Source organism: Diabrotica virgifera, chromosome 4 (genome assembly GCF_917563875.1).
Source record: "Diabrotica virgifera virgifera chromosome 4, PGI_DIABVI_V3a".
Taxonomy (NCBI): Eukaryota; Metazoa; Arthropoda; class Insecta; order Coleoptera; family Chrysomelidae; genus Diabrotica; species Diabrotica virgifera.
Genome location: NC_065446.1, coordinates 233,376,327 through 233,392,859, shown reverse-complemented (window position 1 = coordinate 233,392,859; position 16,533 = coordinate 233,376,327). Strand labels below are relative to the sequence as shown.

Below are 16,533 nucleotides of genomic sequence, written 5' to 3'. Positions count from 1 at the left end.
TAAAGCAGGCGTGTACATCCTGATACAAACCTAAAATTATTCAAATGATTGATTCATTTATTTTCTTTGATAGCGGTATTATCGTTAACAAAATTAACGAAATTAAAATCAAGAAAATTATACACACAAGAACAGTGATAAGTGATAAGATCATTTGAAGTATTTTTGGAAATGAAATTTACACACAGACAGCCACGTTGTTTCAAAGCTAATAAACTATAATACCTTTTCCGTATATTTAGATAGTAGGAAAAGATTAGGGGGATTAAGTTAAATTTTTTTGAGTATTATTAGATCAAGCTTAGCAAAATTAATTCCCAAAGACAAATGGCAGTTACATTAATAAAAAAATCATTAGATTTTCATATGGGTTGTGGGCGATCCTAAGTAGGTCCACGAGCAGGTAATACAAATGATCCTACCTTCAATATGTAGTTCTGTTATATTATTATGGTACTATAAATTCACAACTAAACTTGTCCTCGAGCAAGTGATTGTCTTGAGGAGGCTGCATAAAATGTAAGATTACTAAAATATGAATTTAGTTAGAAATATGATTTGTGTACTAGTGAAAAAAACATCGAAAGTTTTGTTAAGTGAATGTGGAAAGCCAAACACAAAGAATTAAACAGTCAAATATGTCGGCGATGTTTGGATCGGTTGTGTAAGACGGAAGTGTATACCGTGGGTTAAGAAAATTTATTTTAATATAGTTTCAAAATTGAAAAGCTAAACAGACAGATAGTAAGTTAAAACTGTGGGTATTCATTCAGGTAGGAAATTAACAAGTGGGTAGTTTGAAGTTTGAATCCTAGAGACGAATTTAGGTACGATAGGGTGACCAAACGTCCCATACAAACGGGATTGTCCCGTTTTTTAACGATTTGTCCCGGGGTCCCGAAAAAGTCTCTCGGGACGCCTAAATGTCCCATATTTGCGTTGGGTTGATTTTATGTATCTGACTATATTTTCTCTCTTTAATTTTTCTTCAATTTCAGAATTTGTTTTCATTCTTATTTCTCCCTCTCTTGTTACATTGTGGCCCAGTATTGTTTTCATTATTTTTCTTTCAAATTTCAGAAAGCTCTTTTTTTCCATCATCATTATTTCCATCCTATATCAATAGGTCTTATAATATAGACTTCATATTATACTAAGAGTCTTGCTTCTCAGCAGATTTCTATTAATTCCATATGTTTTTCTGCCTTTCAGAATTCTTTCCTCTGTTCTTTCTTTTCCGGTTTTTAGAGGTGGATACAGTTTCAAATTTATGGTTCTGTGTTATTAGATATTTCTGAGTTGTTGTGTTATCCTTCCCTGTCGTCATGTATTTTGTTTTATGCTGGTTTATCTCTAGTCCTATTCTCTTCGCTTCCTTATCTAATTTTCCAACTGCTCTTATAAGTGTCATTTTTTAGTTGAAGTTGATCCGTAATAATGTTTTTGTTTGCAAAGTTTGTCCTCCTTATGATTACTATCAGATTAAATAGTGTCGGGGAGATATCATTACCTTATTTCACGCCTTTGTTTACATTGATCTTCTTAGAAATTGTTCCGTTGAAACTGATCCTTGCTCTGGTGTTCTTTAGGCTCACTGTTAGCATATGTCTTAATTTCTCTGGGATTCCAACATTCTCTATCTCCTCCATCATTTTCGTCCGATTGATTGTATCAAAAGCACTTTTAAAAGCTACGAATACATATTAGGTAAGTGCATTTCTCTGTTGTGCTCTCTCGATTTTTAAATTATTTGCTCCACTGTATGTATGCAATTAATCGTCGACCTCCCTGGTCTGAACCCGTTCTGTTATTCTCGTAATATGCATTCACTTCTCCCGATCTCCTTTTTTATATATAGGTACTATAATACCTGAGTTTCAATTGTCTGGTAGTCTGTTTTGTCCATATTTGTTGTATTAGCTGGTTTATTTCTTTATGTAATTCTCTTCGTTCGTATTTTATTAATTCTACTGCTATTTCATCTTCTCCTGCTGCTTTTCTGTTTCCTAGGTTTTTAATATTTGTTTTTGTACTTCTTCTTCTGTGAAAATTTCTACTTCGTCGTTATCTTGTACGGCCTTACTTCTTCATCGCAGTGTGTTTTCTTCATAGTGAATAGCATTTTTTCGTAATATTCTTTCCATATTCCGCTGATCTGTTTGTCTTTAAATACGGTTTCTCCCTTTTGGTTTTTTATTCCTCTTGTTTTAATGCTGGGGTATTTTTTGTGCTCTGACTTTTTTGTAAAATTGTTTTATTTTATGGTTTTGTCTTTTCCAATATCCTCCAGCGAAACCAGTCATTTTTCTTCTTTTTATTTGTTGAGTTGGCTTTGTTTCTCGCTATTTTGTATTATTTCCTGTTTTGTTCTGACGGGTTGTTGATCTATGTCATTCTGGCGGAATTTTTTTGTGATCTGTCTGTTTTGCAGTCTTGATCGTACGTAAATTACACATTCAAAGGTAAATTGGAAAGGATTTATAGGTCCCAAATTAGCTAAAAGACCATGTTTCAATCGCCCCTCCCTGTTTGGGTATCGCCTCAAACCTTCCTTGGCAGAGCCGTATTTAGGATAGGTTTGCGGTTTAAACCCCCTTTCTCCAGGGCATTTGAAACATATATAAAGAACAGTAGGAAAATGTAACTTGTCTTTCACAAACAATACAAAAAAATTTCGATGAGCAAGCCAACCACCCCCCAGAGAAAAATTCTAGGTGCGCTACTGTTTCTTGGATGTGTCCCGTTTTTTCAGGTTTATGATTTGGTCACCCTAAGGTACGAGCGAACTTAATTTTAAACGTCCCGTTTTATCCCGTTTGATCGTACCGGGGTCCCAAAAAAATAAAATAGTGTAAATATTGAACTGAAGATAAAAAAACCATCTCAGTGTCACAAAAAATGGTTTTGGATTTTTGGAAAATGGATTTTTTTAAACGCATACCAGCCCAGAACAGCATTCTGAATTTTTTTGTAGATATGCCAGTACGTTGTTTGCGATCCCTGTCCATAATGGTATGGTTATACTAAAAGAATCTTTTTGCTTATAAACATTCAATGGACGGAGCAAAGGAACAAGATGGGAGTAGATACCCTTTCTGCAATATTGTCTGTACTCTACAACTTAAAAATGTAAAAATTTATATTGGAAAAGAATGAGGTGTTAAAATTGGCTGGAACGGAAGAAAAATATACCCTATTCAAATCCTAAAGATTTTTTGATTCCTAAAGATTTTAACTGTGACTGACACTTTTAGTTATCTTGTTTATTATGTTTTGAAGATAGTTATAGTAAATAAGTATTTACTGCAAAATTGTTGTTTTTATTTATTATACGCGTCACAATTATTTAAATTAAAAAACCTATGTATTCATAGGTGTATTTAAAAAGATTTAATTTATCCTTAAATTAGCCAAAAACAGCATATTTCAATGATTAAGTGTCGATTTCTCATACCTGCGGTAATCTATGGTTCAGTTGAACCAGGTTCGCCGGTGAACTTCGGTTTTGTTTGGAATGCATTTCTCATTGCACGTTCATGTCAGTGCACGTTCTACAGCTTTCGAGAAATGCCAATAGATGGCAAAAGATAAAAAACTGTCGCCATTTTGAACTACCTTTTTTGTGCTGTTTTTGAATAAAGTTAAATTTAAGTAACGACGAAACCCAAGCGACTTTCAACAAAAATAAATAATTTAAAAATAAAATCTTTGGATTTCTTAATTCGGAAACAGATTCTCTCTTCTACCTATTCCCCATCCTTCTAAAATTTGCAAGGAATAAAGGGTGATGAATGCAGAGACATGGGGAGTCTACATAGTTGCACTCCACAGCACATCAATTCACCGAGGCAAAGATCAAAAAAGTTGTTGAGGTTTCTTTAATAGAGGTCGCTATTGAGTCTAAATGTTAATTATTTCTTGTAATTGGCATACCGGGCAAAGGTGTCTATTTTCTATTCAGAGCATCATTACATGCTTTCCTGAAGAGAACAGAAGTTCGAAATGGTCCATAGAAAGATGGTAATGATCTCTGAATCGAAATTAAATATCAAATGCCTTTATTAAATTTAAGTATTTATAGTCAAATAGTAATTTTAATAATTATGAATAAATGTTATAAAAACAAAAATAATGTCATCTTTTATCTTTAGGCTTAATATAATAAAATAGATTATATTTATATTATGACAACGTTTCGTGTTAATACAACGCATGCGTAATCCATGAAATCATCTGAACTGGGTTCAGAAATCTTTGAACGGCCGAATTCCAGCGTTCAAGCATCGTTCAAGTTTAAACTGCCATCGGTTGAACGTGAATTGAGAAAGACGTTTTTGACTTTAAACTGACGTTCACTAAAAGTTCAGGTTAAACTGGAGTTGAACTCGATATGAGAAATTGGCCCTAAGTCTCGACGGAGCCCTCTCGTACTCCCCTTTAGCTGGAGGGCATCGCCCGCAAACCCCCCTTGGGTGTGTCCCATTTTTTCTAGTTTATGATTTGATCACCCTAATCTAGGCATTAAGTTCATGTCTCCCTTAATGTATGTATATCTAATAAAAGACTAACAAATATTGAATATTCATCCTTTAGCCTGCAATACCGCCTCAGGACTGTCTTTGCATTCCAGCCTATAGAACTCAAAGCTGACTTTTTACTTATATAGAGCTACAGTTCATGTCTGTTACCAGAAAACTTCTTACAAAAGGACCTGAAAAAATTCTATTCTTCCAATTTATGAATTTACGACGGTCAGTCAAAACTTGTGATGATAAATGTGGAATTCCGAAAGGGTAGGGAGCCATAAACAAAAGAATATAAATATTTCCCAAGAATCAGTACCTATCTTAAGTCTACATTTGATATAATTTTCGACCGATTTTATATTAATTAATAAGACGACACCGTTATTTTTGTAGATAGTCTAGTCTAGAACGTCACTGCAACGATTATTAAATAGATTACATCAAGTTAGTATAAAATATGGACCAACGGCGTAACCAGGATGATCCTAAGGGGGGGGGTTGTAACCCCCAAAACCACCCCCTGGTTACGCCTATGATATGGACTGCAAATGAACGTTAAGAAAACCAAGTTCATGATCATTTCTAAGCAACATACAGCAGGAAGAGTAGATACCGAGAGAAAACAAGTAGAAAAAGTGAATAACTACAAATATCTGGGAACCTGGGTAAATAAAAACAATGACCAAGGTAGACCAATTAGGACAAGCATTTATAAAAATGAAAAAAAAATGTTTGTTAATCGAGACCTTTCTCTGGAACTGAGGATAGCCTTAAGATACTACATGTTATCGACTTTGTTGTATGGAATGGAAAGCTGGACACTAAAAGTACATACTATAAACAAGTTGGAAGCATTTGAAATGAAAGCGGCTCACTAGGAAGAGATAAATCAGAAGTGATAAGTAGAAAAAGGATTATCTTTATACTTGAATACGTGTTATAGCTTACATTCCCATGTAAATTATGTATATCAATAAAACAATTGTTTTTTTTTTGCTTTCACATTATTATTTTCAATTCTCGATTGCATTCTAGTGTGAAAAATTATAGTAACATAAAGTACGCTCATACAAACACCGCTCGAATTAACTCGAGTGTTCACACTTTGGCCAGTTTAGCGCACTCGAGTTAACTCGAGTGTGCACGTTAAGGGGTTAAGCCAGTGGTGCTCAAAGAGTCGATCGCGATCGACCGGTCGATCGCCAAAGTTTTTGAAGTCGATCGCGATTCTCGGAAAAATACAAATGGAAAAGATATGTCTGCTATCAAAGAAGTCCTGTTGTAACGTCCAACGGTTACTATCATGCGGCTATCTCCGCAATGTTCAATACTTAACGTGAAACGCTCTATAGATGTATCTAAATCATGAAAAAGATTTGGAAAGCAAAGTTAAAAGTGATACTATGAAGTGTATAATATACTTTTCTTTGCAATTTGACGACTCAACTGATATTAATGATACCGCCCAGTTGTTATTTTTATTCGGATGGTATTTTCTGATATGTTGGCTAAAGAAGAATTGTTAACAATGCATCTGAAAGAAAAAATTTGCGGAGAAGATATATACAACGTTTTGTTTGTTAATTTTGTAAAATAATAGGAGCTACCGATTTACAAACTAGTGTGTGTTACAACAGATGGTGCACCATTCATGACTGGCATTAACAATGGATGTGTTGCACTGTGTCGAGCTAACGATGACTTTCCATCGTTCATCACCAATTTTTGTGTTCCAAAATTTTAAATATGAAAGACGTCATGAAGATGACAACAAAAATTGTGAATTCAATCAAGGCGCGAAGCTTGCAACGACGTCTTTTTAAAGCGCAATTGAAAGCTAGCGACTCTGCTGAACACACTGATTTACTTTGGCTTACAGATGTGAGGTGGTTGAGACGTGGAAAATTTTTAGATAGGTTCCAGGAGTTACTTTTCGAAATAATTTGTTTTCTAGAAGAACGAGGGAACGACGCTCATCTACTTCAAAACCAAAAACTGGCTCAGTGATCTGGCTTTCGTATCAGATTTAGCAAATTATTTGAACCGCTTTAATTTGGAACTACAGGATAAAAATAAAACAATTATTATCGATGTGATGAGCACAGTACCTACATTCTTTTATCGACAAATTGAAATTATTATTGATTAATCAAATGAACAGAAAGGATTTAAACAACTTTCCATCGTTGAAAAAAGGGTAACCCTCATTTGAATTATGTTTATTATTAGGAGACTGAGCTGCAAGCAGTTCGTAGTGAGTTTGATAGACGCTTCGCTGATTTTAAAAAACACAGATATTGTAATATTTATGTCTAATCAATTTTCTTGTGAAGAGATGAAAAAAATTGCCACTGAAATCTCCATTACTTTCAATTACATTCAATCAGCTAATTTCCGTCCAAAATGAGGAAAATAATGTCGGATATATATCTTCAATCCAGAGCGACCAATACGAAATTTTTTTGCCTTTTATATCGCCAGACAAATATCCGTCTTTGAGGCAAGTAGCTCTGCAATTCACAACATTATTGGATCAACATACTTGTGTCAGTCTGCATTTCCCCAAATTAAGGTAGTAAAATCAAAGTATCGTAATCGGCTAACTGATTTTGGTAATCATTTTTGGTCCTCGGTAATTACGTACCATCACAATATTAAAAACTTGTGGATGATACGCAGTGCCATGCATCAACATCCAAATAAAATTAAGATGAAAAACATGATTTTAATTACGACTTTCTGTAATTACAACTTTTTATCAAATAGAAATGTGCAATAAAGTGTTTCATTTTCAAAATTGTTTTTTTTTTACTATCAGTCGATCGTTGGAAGCTTGACGTTTATGTGGTAGATCCCACGCAGTATAAGTCTGAGCACCACTGGGTTAAGCTATTTAATACAGTTTTCTGTATCTCCGGATCAACTCAATCGATTTTGATCTTTCTCTTTTTAATTTGTATGTAATTTCTACGTACATTACAAATATGCAAATTATTTATAAAATTAATTAATAAACAGTCTAATCTGTTTTAACAATTCTTGAAAACATTTGTTTTACAAAAATCTATTTTTTTAATCATATTATCATTAATGGTCATAGAAAAAGTTAAAGTACACTTTAACTTTAGTAAATAAATTATTAATACCCGGTTGCACCAACAGATCTTAAGCTACAGCTTAGCCTAGCTCAACTTATAGATAGGGCTCCCTTAAGTATCTCTTACGGTGCACCATAATTTTCGAGTCTTACCTTATTATCAATTATATCTACATAATATATTACTATATTATAATATTATTATTTTATTATAATTATATTATATTAATTCTTATCTTATTCTCGTCTTAAGGTTAAGATTTGTTGGTGTAACCAGGCATAAGTAACTTTAATAAATAAATAATTTCTATTAGATAATTATTTATTGAAGATAATTTATTTATAAAAGTATACCTTAACTTTTTCTATGATTAATAATGATAGTATGATTAAAAACATGGATTTTTGGGAAAATAGTTATTTATGTACCAAGTCAGTAAAGTTACTCTTTATCGAACGAGTCTGATATTATGAGCAGAGCGAGCGTTAGCGAGCGAGGCGAATAACAGAAGAGGTCGATAAAGAATCTTTACTGACGTGGTGCATACAAAATTTTATAGCATTTTATATTGGTTTTAACACTTAGGTACTTACAATTTACAATTTAAGAACTTTTTAAATTTTAAACGTCATAATAATTTCATGACAGTGATGACAGATAGCTTTTGCAAGATGGTTGCTTTCGATTTTTAATCGATAGTTATCAATATTGAATAATTACTAAATCGGTAAAGTTTTAATTTATTTTATATGAATGTAATTATTGCAAAACACTACATAATTTCACTTTTTGACATAAATTTAATTGATAATATCGCAAATTGTGTACAATATTTTTAAATAACTAAAGTAAATAAATTGTAAGTTACTCAAATAAATAATCGATTACTGCCATCGACCACTTACATTCAATCTCGATTAATCGCGGCACGTAAAGTAAAATTCTTCTTTCAGTACAATAAAGTGCTACTTTACTGCCGCAAATGAGTACAATTATGAATGACTTTAGTGACGGTTGGCAATAAAATTATTTTTTCAAAAATTGTTTAAACAAATTAGACTGTTTACTAATTAATAAATGTAGAGACAAATTTCATATTTGTAATGTACAGAAAAATTACATACAAATTAAAAAAAGAAAGATCCAAATATAATCAGTAGATCCCGAGATATAGAAAATAATAGTAGTTTTAAGTTGCCTTTTTTAGTTTTTGAATTCATGCATTTGTCGGCTCCCAGCTCCCCCCACACTTACCACGACTAGTCACCAATTAAACTACATTTTTTTAAATTCGTGTAAAATACCAGCATTTTGAATATGTAAAATGATTTTGTCTACGGACAATATTTTTAAAGTTATTCTAAATGTTTATAAACTACAAAATTTCAAAAATTTGGCATTAGGATTTTTGACTATATTATGCCGGATTTATACTCAGCTATTGCCACTCCTGCTGCCGCTGACGGAAATATTGCGTGAAATACGATATCGATGGAAGTGAGGTGTTTACATCAGTTCCTCGCCAATGTCCTCACAACTCATTACCGAATGACTCACAAGAAAGGAATGTGATGACAGCATCATCTTGCTCCCTTACGCTTTGCCGGCGGCAAGTGAGAGAGAGAGAGTAGTTGAATGTGAATACCCACTCGTCCTCGCGCTGCCTCCCTTTGACTTCCACCACAGAAAACCGACTTTTGAGGTATGTAGGTGCAATAGCAATAGCATGACGAGCAGCAGCGCGAGTGAGCTATTTACACATTCACGCTGCCCACTTCCCTGTCCAATTTCCTGCCGAACAGGGCTGAGTATAAATCCGGTATTAGATAATTTTTGATCTGTTTTTAGTACATTTTGATAGTATCACTTTTCTACTTTCATTTGGCATATGCAGAATTGTCCTATCATTATTTTCTGTCTTATGTTATTGCAAAATAAGGGTCTCTGGGATAAACAAATAGAATAACTTTTTAACTAATTAATGGATCGGTCTCAAATTTTGAGGGTTTGTTAAGTACCAAAATACCCAAGTTTGAGTGAAACACTAAAGTTCTAAAAAGGTAGTTTTAGTAAAAGTTATTAACAAATAACGATTTTCACTTATTTTGCAGTTTGCGTAGCAACAAATTAACTTTTTAACTTTAAAAAATCGGCATTTTGAAGGTTTTTCAATGTTCTAGAAAATTAAATTTTGTAATTTTATGTCACTGTTGTTACTTAACAACAGACATTGAGAGGAAACAGTTGATTTGGTATGGTCATGTTCAAAGAATGGAAGACACAAGACTGCCCAAAAAGATCATGCAGTGGGTACCACCAAACCGCAAAAAACGAGGAAGACCCAAAAATACATGGAAAGAGGGGGTAACCAAAGCAATGAGTGCAAGGGATCTTCGAGATGGCCAATGGGATGATAGAAGAACGTGGAAGTTAGGCATCGGACAACGTCGAAAGACGTTCTAAAAACCGATACATACATACAATTTTATGTCAACTATTGAGCATTTGAATGGGGTGCAAAAATCGAAAAAATCGCGATTTTTGCACTAAATTGTTAATAATTAAAAAACGGACGCGAACTCTAGGCAGGAAACAGGTAGGTTTTCATCCTATAGGTCTACAATATCTAAAAAATAGTCAGCTACCTGGATCTTCGAGCATGGTCTATTTCTAGCTTATCTCCCTGGAGTAAGAAGGCTAGAATATTTAGGCCACATTACCAGGGGTGAGAAATATGAGATATTAAGGCTCACAATGCAAAGTAAAATTAGGGGTAAGATCCATAGGAAGACGAATAATTTCCTGGCTGAAAAACCTAAAAGAGTGGTATAGTTGCAGCTCAGTACATCTTTTTACAGCAGCCGCCAATAAGGTACGGATAGCTGTGATAATAGCCAACCTCCGATAGGAGAAGGAACTACAAGAAGAATAAAAATATTTATATATTATAATATTTAACATTTCTTTTGATATTGTACTCACCTTCTGGAAAAATGTGCACCCACCCGCCCTTAGCGAGCTGCTCTATACAAAAATCGACGGCGTCTTGGTAAACCCCTGCTCCTCTGACGACAGGTATACACTTACCAAGGCTGAAGAAGTGGGCATGCTGCGCACATGTGTAACAAATGTCGTGCGCTGCTAATGACCACCTCATTGTTTTCGGGCTCAAGAGTTGTCTTAGTTTTAAGGTACCTGCAAAAAAATAAGTGAATATTATTTAAGGTTCGTTCCGATCAAAATCGAACTAAACTAAATAATTAGTAAAATGTGGGTGTAGTCCAGGAACCGAAGCTTTTCACCTCGCAATTTTTACAGAATGGATCGATTTGCTTGAAAATTTGAGAGTAAGTAGTGCAGAGTCCAAGGATCAAAATCTATATGATGCCGAAAGGCGCTTTTAGCATGGGGGTGGTTGCCACCCCATCTCGGGGGTGGAAATTTTTTATTATATTTTGACCACAAAAGTTGATAAAAACATTCATTCTAAGCAAAAAATGTTCTATAAATTTTTTTGATAAAATTAATAGTTTTTGATTTATTCGCTATCGAAAGTGTTTGTTTTACATATATCGAAAAAATCAATGTTTTTCGATATACTCGTTTGCGATTCACTCAATTTTTGCAGTAGAAATTTTTTTTCAAACCAACTTCTTGGGAATAATATAGCCTACAATTTCGTATTTAAACATTTTTTCCTATCTCTGATGCTAATCTTTCTATTCTGAAGAAAATGGCATTTTTTACCAAACTACAAAAATTCGTTATTTGCTTTTAACTCCAGTTTTTAAAAATTTAATCATTCTAAGCCAGTCAAACTTCTAGAATCTATTAATAATACATAAATAAAGAAGAATAAATAAGGCCAATGACTAAAAACACCGCTAACTTGCATTATTCTGCTTCCAATTGGATGTCTCCCTTTTTTTTAATATATTGATTTTTTAACCGTAACTTTTTTATTTTTATCTTAGAAAGTTTGGTGAAAAACAATTTTGTAGGTTTTTACAAGATATATAAGCCTATTAATATTAAATCTTTTTAAAATCCTCAGTCGCAAAAAGAGGTGACTTTGAAAGGGTTGGTAAAGGTGGTTTTTGCATGTTATTACAAGTTTTAATTGTCAATAGCTCACTTAATTTTTGCCGTAGAAAAAATTTATGCAAACCAGTTTCTTGGGAATTAAATAAGCTACAATTTCATATTTAAACATTTTTTCGTATCTCTGCCTGATGCCAATCTATCTATTCTGAAGTAAGGACCATTTTTTCCCAAACTACAAAAATTCGTTATTCGCTTTTAACTAAATTTTTTTTAAAAACTAATTATTCTAAGCCAGTCAAACTTCTAAAGCCTATTAATAATACATAAGTAAAGAAGACCAAATAAGGTCAATGACTAATTTTAATTGGGGTGGTGATTAGGGGGTTGCTTCCGATAACTTTTTCGCTGAAAAAAATAGGGACTGACATTCTTTTCATTATAAGTCACTTAATTTTCGAGCTAGAGACTTTTTTTATTTCTGGAGATATATATTTTTAAGTACTTTAAATTAGTTTGAACAAGTTATCCTCGAAGAATGCATAGTTTCCCCGTCCTTTGACTTTGAAACTTCAATATTTAGCATTTGACGAAGAAGAGCTAACATATAATAAAGTATAGTTCGATTAGTATTGGTCTTACGGAAAATTAATAAAAACGGTTGTGTTTATTTTTTCAAAAGCTACATTTTTATTAAGTAAAGTTGTTTTGCTAAAACGAAAACTTTTGGAGCTATTAGCAGAAAACTGATTAAAAACATTGTTTTTTTCGATATAAAACTAACACTTTCGATAGCCAATAAATCGAAAACTGTTAATTTTATCAAAAAAATGTATAGAACGTTTTTTCCTTAGAGTGAACGTTTTTACCAATCTTTGCGGTCAAAATATAATAAAAAATTTCCACCCCCGGGATGGGGTGGCAACCACCCCCATGGTAAAAGCGCCTTTCGGCATCATATAGATTTTGATACTTGGACTATCCACTACTTATTCTCAAATTTTCAAGCAAATCGATCCATTCTGTAAAAATTGCGAGGTTTTGTCCTATTTTAAGCATCATTACTTGGACTAGTTGTTCAATTCAGTTCTACAATTTTATGCTGTGATAATCGTATAATCGTATCGTATAACAGAAAATGAAATCATTAAAATATACAACTGGTTTATATAACAAGTGGCACAGAAATCCGAACTACTTACTTACTTAATCCTCTTCACTCCATGCGGAGCATAGGGCGTCAACTGTGTGCCCTATCCATTCTGTTCATTCTGCCCTATCCTTTGCACTGATCTTTATTTCTGCCCAGGTTTTCCCAATAGTATTAATTTCTTTCTCGACACTTCTTTTTCATGTTTCTACGAGTCTACCTGGTCTTCTCTTTCCATGTGGTGTGTATTCTAAGGCTTACCTCGTTATGTCTGTGTCAGGTCTACCTAGTGTGTGACCCACCCAACTCCATTTCCTGTTGAATACTGTCTTAGATATAGGTTCCTGGTTAGTTATTGTCCATAACTCTTGGTTTGATATGCGGTTTGGCCAGTAAATGTTGAGAATTTTCCATATGCATTTATTTATGAACACCTGCTTCTGCCAATACATTTTCTTGACACTTTCCAAGTTTCTGCTCCGTATAGTAGCACGATCCTCACGTTGCTGTTGAATAATCATATCTTGGGTTTTCTTGTCATCTGACGTGAAGACCACATTTTCCTTAGCATATTAAATGCGTTTTGAGTTATTCCTATTCTCCGTTTTACGTCCTCCTCCGTCCCTCCTTTGTTGTTCAAAATACTGCTCAAGTAGTTAAATTTCTCTACCGTTTCTAATTCCGTGCCTCCCAGTGATATTCGCATTTCTCTCGGTGTATTTACATATTTTCATTATCTTAGTTTTTCTGACATTTATGTTAAGTCCGATAATATTTTGTACAATTGTACAGGGTAGCAAAATATACAAACGATACAGGCAGTTCTCAACTCTTGTCCTTTGTATGCAGCAAGCTCTAATCCTAACAAGTTGCAAGCACTAACTCCTGGTCACTTTTTGTTTTTTGAACCCATGGTGGATCTGAATCATTGGCAACTAATTCAAAGGATACGAGGAGACTTGTAAAATATGGTCTAAAGAGGACATTCATTCCCTTTAAGGGCGATCCAAATGGCATAGTCCTACCACGTCTTTCACTATTATAAAAAAAAAGAACAACAGCCTCTTCTTCGTTGGCAATCGTCCAGAATCACTGAGTTCCATTGCAGCACTGACGGCATTGAACGTGTTGTTTGCTTGAGGACAGCTTTAGATGGCGTCCTACAACTTCCAGTGGTCAAAATATGGGCCCACTGCTTATTTGTTCATAAATATTCTTTGTCCTTACTTCATTCTATTGTCATTATATTTATATTCTATTCATTCTTTTGTTCATTCATTCATCATTATGTTCATTCTTTACCCGTATAAATTTAGTTGTTCTAAAAAACATTCGTTTTTAGAGGGGGAGAATGTTTGGAAAAGTATTTAGAGCTTCCGTAAATATTGAATTTTTAATATTATTATTATTTTTGAATTTTTAATATTATTATTATTTTAACATATGACCTTATTTAGTTACTTATTTAATTACTTATTTAATTACTTATTGCGTTGTATGAAGGCTGCAAGCTAAGAGCCACTTATCCATAAGATATTATTAGATATATTTGTGGGAAAATCAATAATTTACCCCAAAACGTTCGAATTCATAGCCTTTTGAAAAATTAACTCGAAAAGTACTTAATTTATTAGATACGTCTTTTAAACGTTAAGCAATCCGACTTTCGAAAGGTTCCGTAAGCTCGTCCCACATCCATCTACGTAAATAGGGTCGCTCCTTCCAAGGAGTTAGACGCACACATCTGCTACTTAGAACTTAGTCAGAAATCTTTGTTACCGCCCACGTCATCGCAGACTCTATTTCTTTACTTCCTGCGAGGGCGACAACAATCTATGCCTCTTCTTCGTAGCTACTGTTTCGATTTAAAAGGTAAGTGGTTTCTCCTTTGTGCTGATAATAATTTATGAGTTGTGCCAATTGTTTTGTCTTATATCTACAACCATGTATATTTAATTTCAGCAGGTCCACTTTAAACAGGTCGAACAGTCGAAGAATTGTTTCATATAGTTGAAATTTAATAAAAATTTTCTTCTTGGTAAAAGGTATATTAGTTTAAAAAGCCCTAAAGGGCTACAAACATATAAACAAAACGTGTTCGCTCTGTAACAAGAGCATCATCAGTGTTACAAGAACATGGTGAGCCAACCAAAAAAAAATACAAAGGTCAACAAAGCCTTTCAAAAAACAGACAAAAGTCTTATATAAATGAACACATCGAAAAATCCAAAGAATGTATAAAATTCCTAAGGATACGGCTCTAGCTAGGGCAACATATGACTCCCACACGTGGTAAGTGGGTCAAAAGGTAACTAGGTCATTATGATTATCATACCTAGTTACCTTTTGACCCACTTACCACATGTGGGAGTCATATGTTGCCCTAGGGCCGTATCCTTAGGAATTTAATACATCCTTTGGATTTTTCGATGTATCCATTTATATAAGACTTTTGTCTGTTTTTTGAAAGGCTTTGACCTTTGTATTTTTTTGGTTGGCTCACCATGTTCTTGTAACACTGATGATGCTCTTGTTACAGAGCGAAAACGTTTTGTTTATATGTTTGTAGCCCTTCTGGCTTTTTAAACTAATATACCTTTTACCAAGAAATTTTTTTATTAAATTTCACTTGTAATTATTGGTATACAGCCAACTACACGAAGTTCTTCCTTGTGGATGTTTCATATAGCTGTCGACCGAGAAACATTTCATCAGCTTGTTATTACGACGATAGCCAGCGCTTGAAAACAAGCACGGCACACAAAGAAGAAGATATTTCATTTTTTATGGCCTTTATTAATTAACCGGCTAATTCTATATTTCCTACTTAAAAAATAATTATTTACGTCCATAGTTTTTGAACTGTATAGGACAGTGTTTTTCAATATGTGGGTCGCGACCCCCGGGGGGGTCGCGAAGCCTTTCTCGGGGGGTCGCCGACTGAAAGAAAAAGTTTAGGTTTAGTTTAGGTTTAGGCAATCATTTTCTAATTGCAGTATATTTCTCTTTTTAGTTACGTCTACCATTGAAGAAAATGTCAGTCCCACAAGTATGAAGTGGCTGATTGAACTAATCATTTAAGAGCTTCCCTTGCCAGCGCGGGATATTGGTGTTTTATTTTCATCCAAAGTACGTCGACACTTTGCGAATAAAATTCCATTTTAAGCATGCCACCAGCAGCTAAATCTAAAAGACATTCTTTCATTTTTTCGGTGATATTAGCCAGATCTATTGATTTGTCCAAAACATGGTTTAAAATCCATCTACGCCCATTGTCAGCTTCAGCGTGCAAGTCTGGAAAGTAAGTCAAAAGTTGCTCTTGTAGAATATGCGAGCTCTAAATGATGCAAGGAATGTGAGCCAATACTGCAAAACTTTGGTCTGTTGCATTATCTTCGTTAATCTTCTGAACACATGGAAAAGACAAACATTTTGTTTTGCAGAGAGGTTCACCACAAACGAAGTTTTGCGTGAGATGCTTTTATTTTATATATTATCTTCTCTTCCTTGAAGGTTCTTGTTCAAATTGTTAAGGTGGCTAAAAAGATCTGCCAAAAGGCCAGAAATGGTCAGAAAAAAGAGTAAAAGTATATTTAGATTTTGCATCTTGTAAGAACATTAACAATTCAGCTCACAATACCTTTCTTTTGGATAGCCACCTGACCTCTATGTGATAAAGGAGATTTTAATGAAGCGATCCCATATCTTCACAAACGAT

At 33.9% G+C, this 16,533-nt stretch overlaps 1 protein-coding gene across 2 annotated transcripts in view; it reads right to left on the bottom strand.

Annotated features, from left to right (window-relative positions):
- Positions 1-16,533, bottom strand: part of LOC114338867 (tafazzin) — a 91,217-nt gene that overhangs the window by 30,564 nt on the left and 44,120 nt on the right. For both annotated transcript variants that reach the window (XM_028289500.2, XM_028289507.2), the window contains exon 3: positions 10,607-10,819. In XM_028289500.2, coding sequence (XP_028145301.1) covers positions 10,607-10,819 — 213 coding nt within the window. The remainder of the gene's footprint in view (positions 1-10,606; positions 10,820-16,533) is intronic.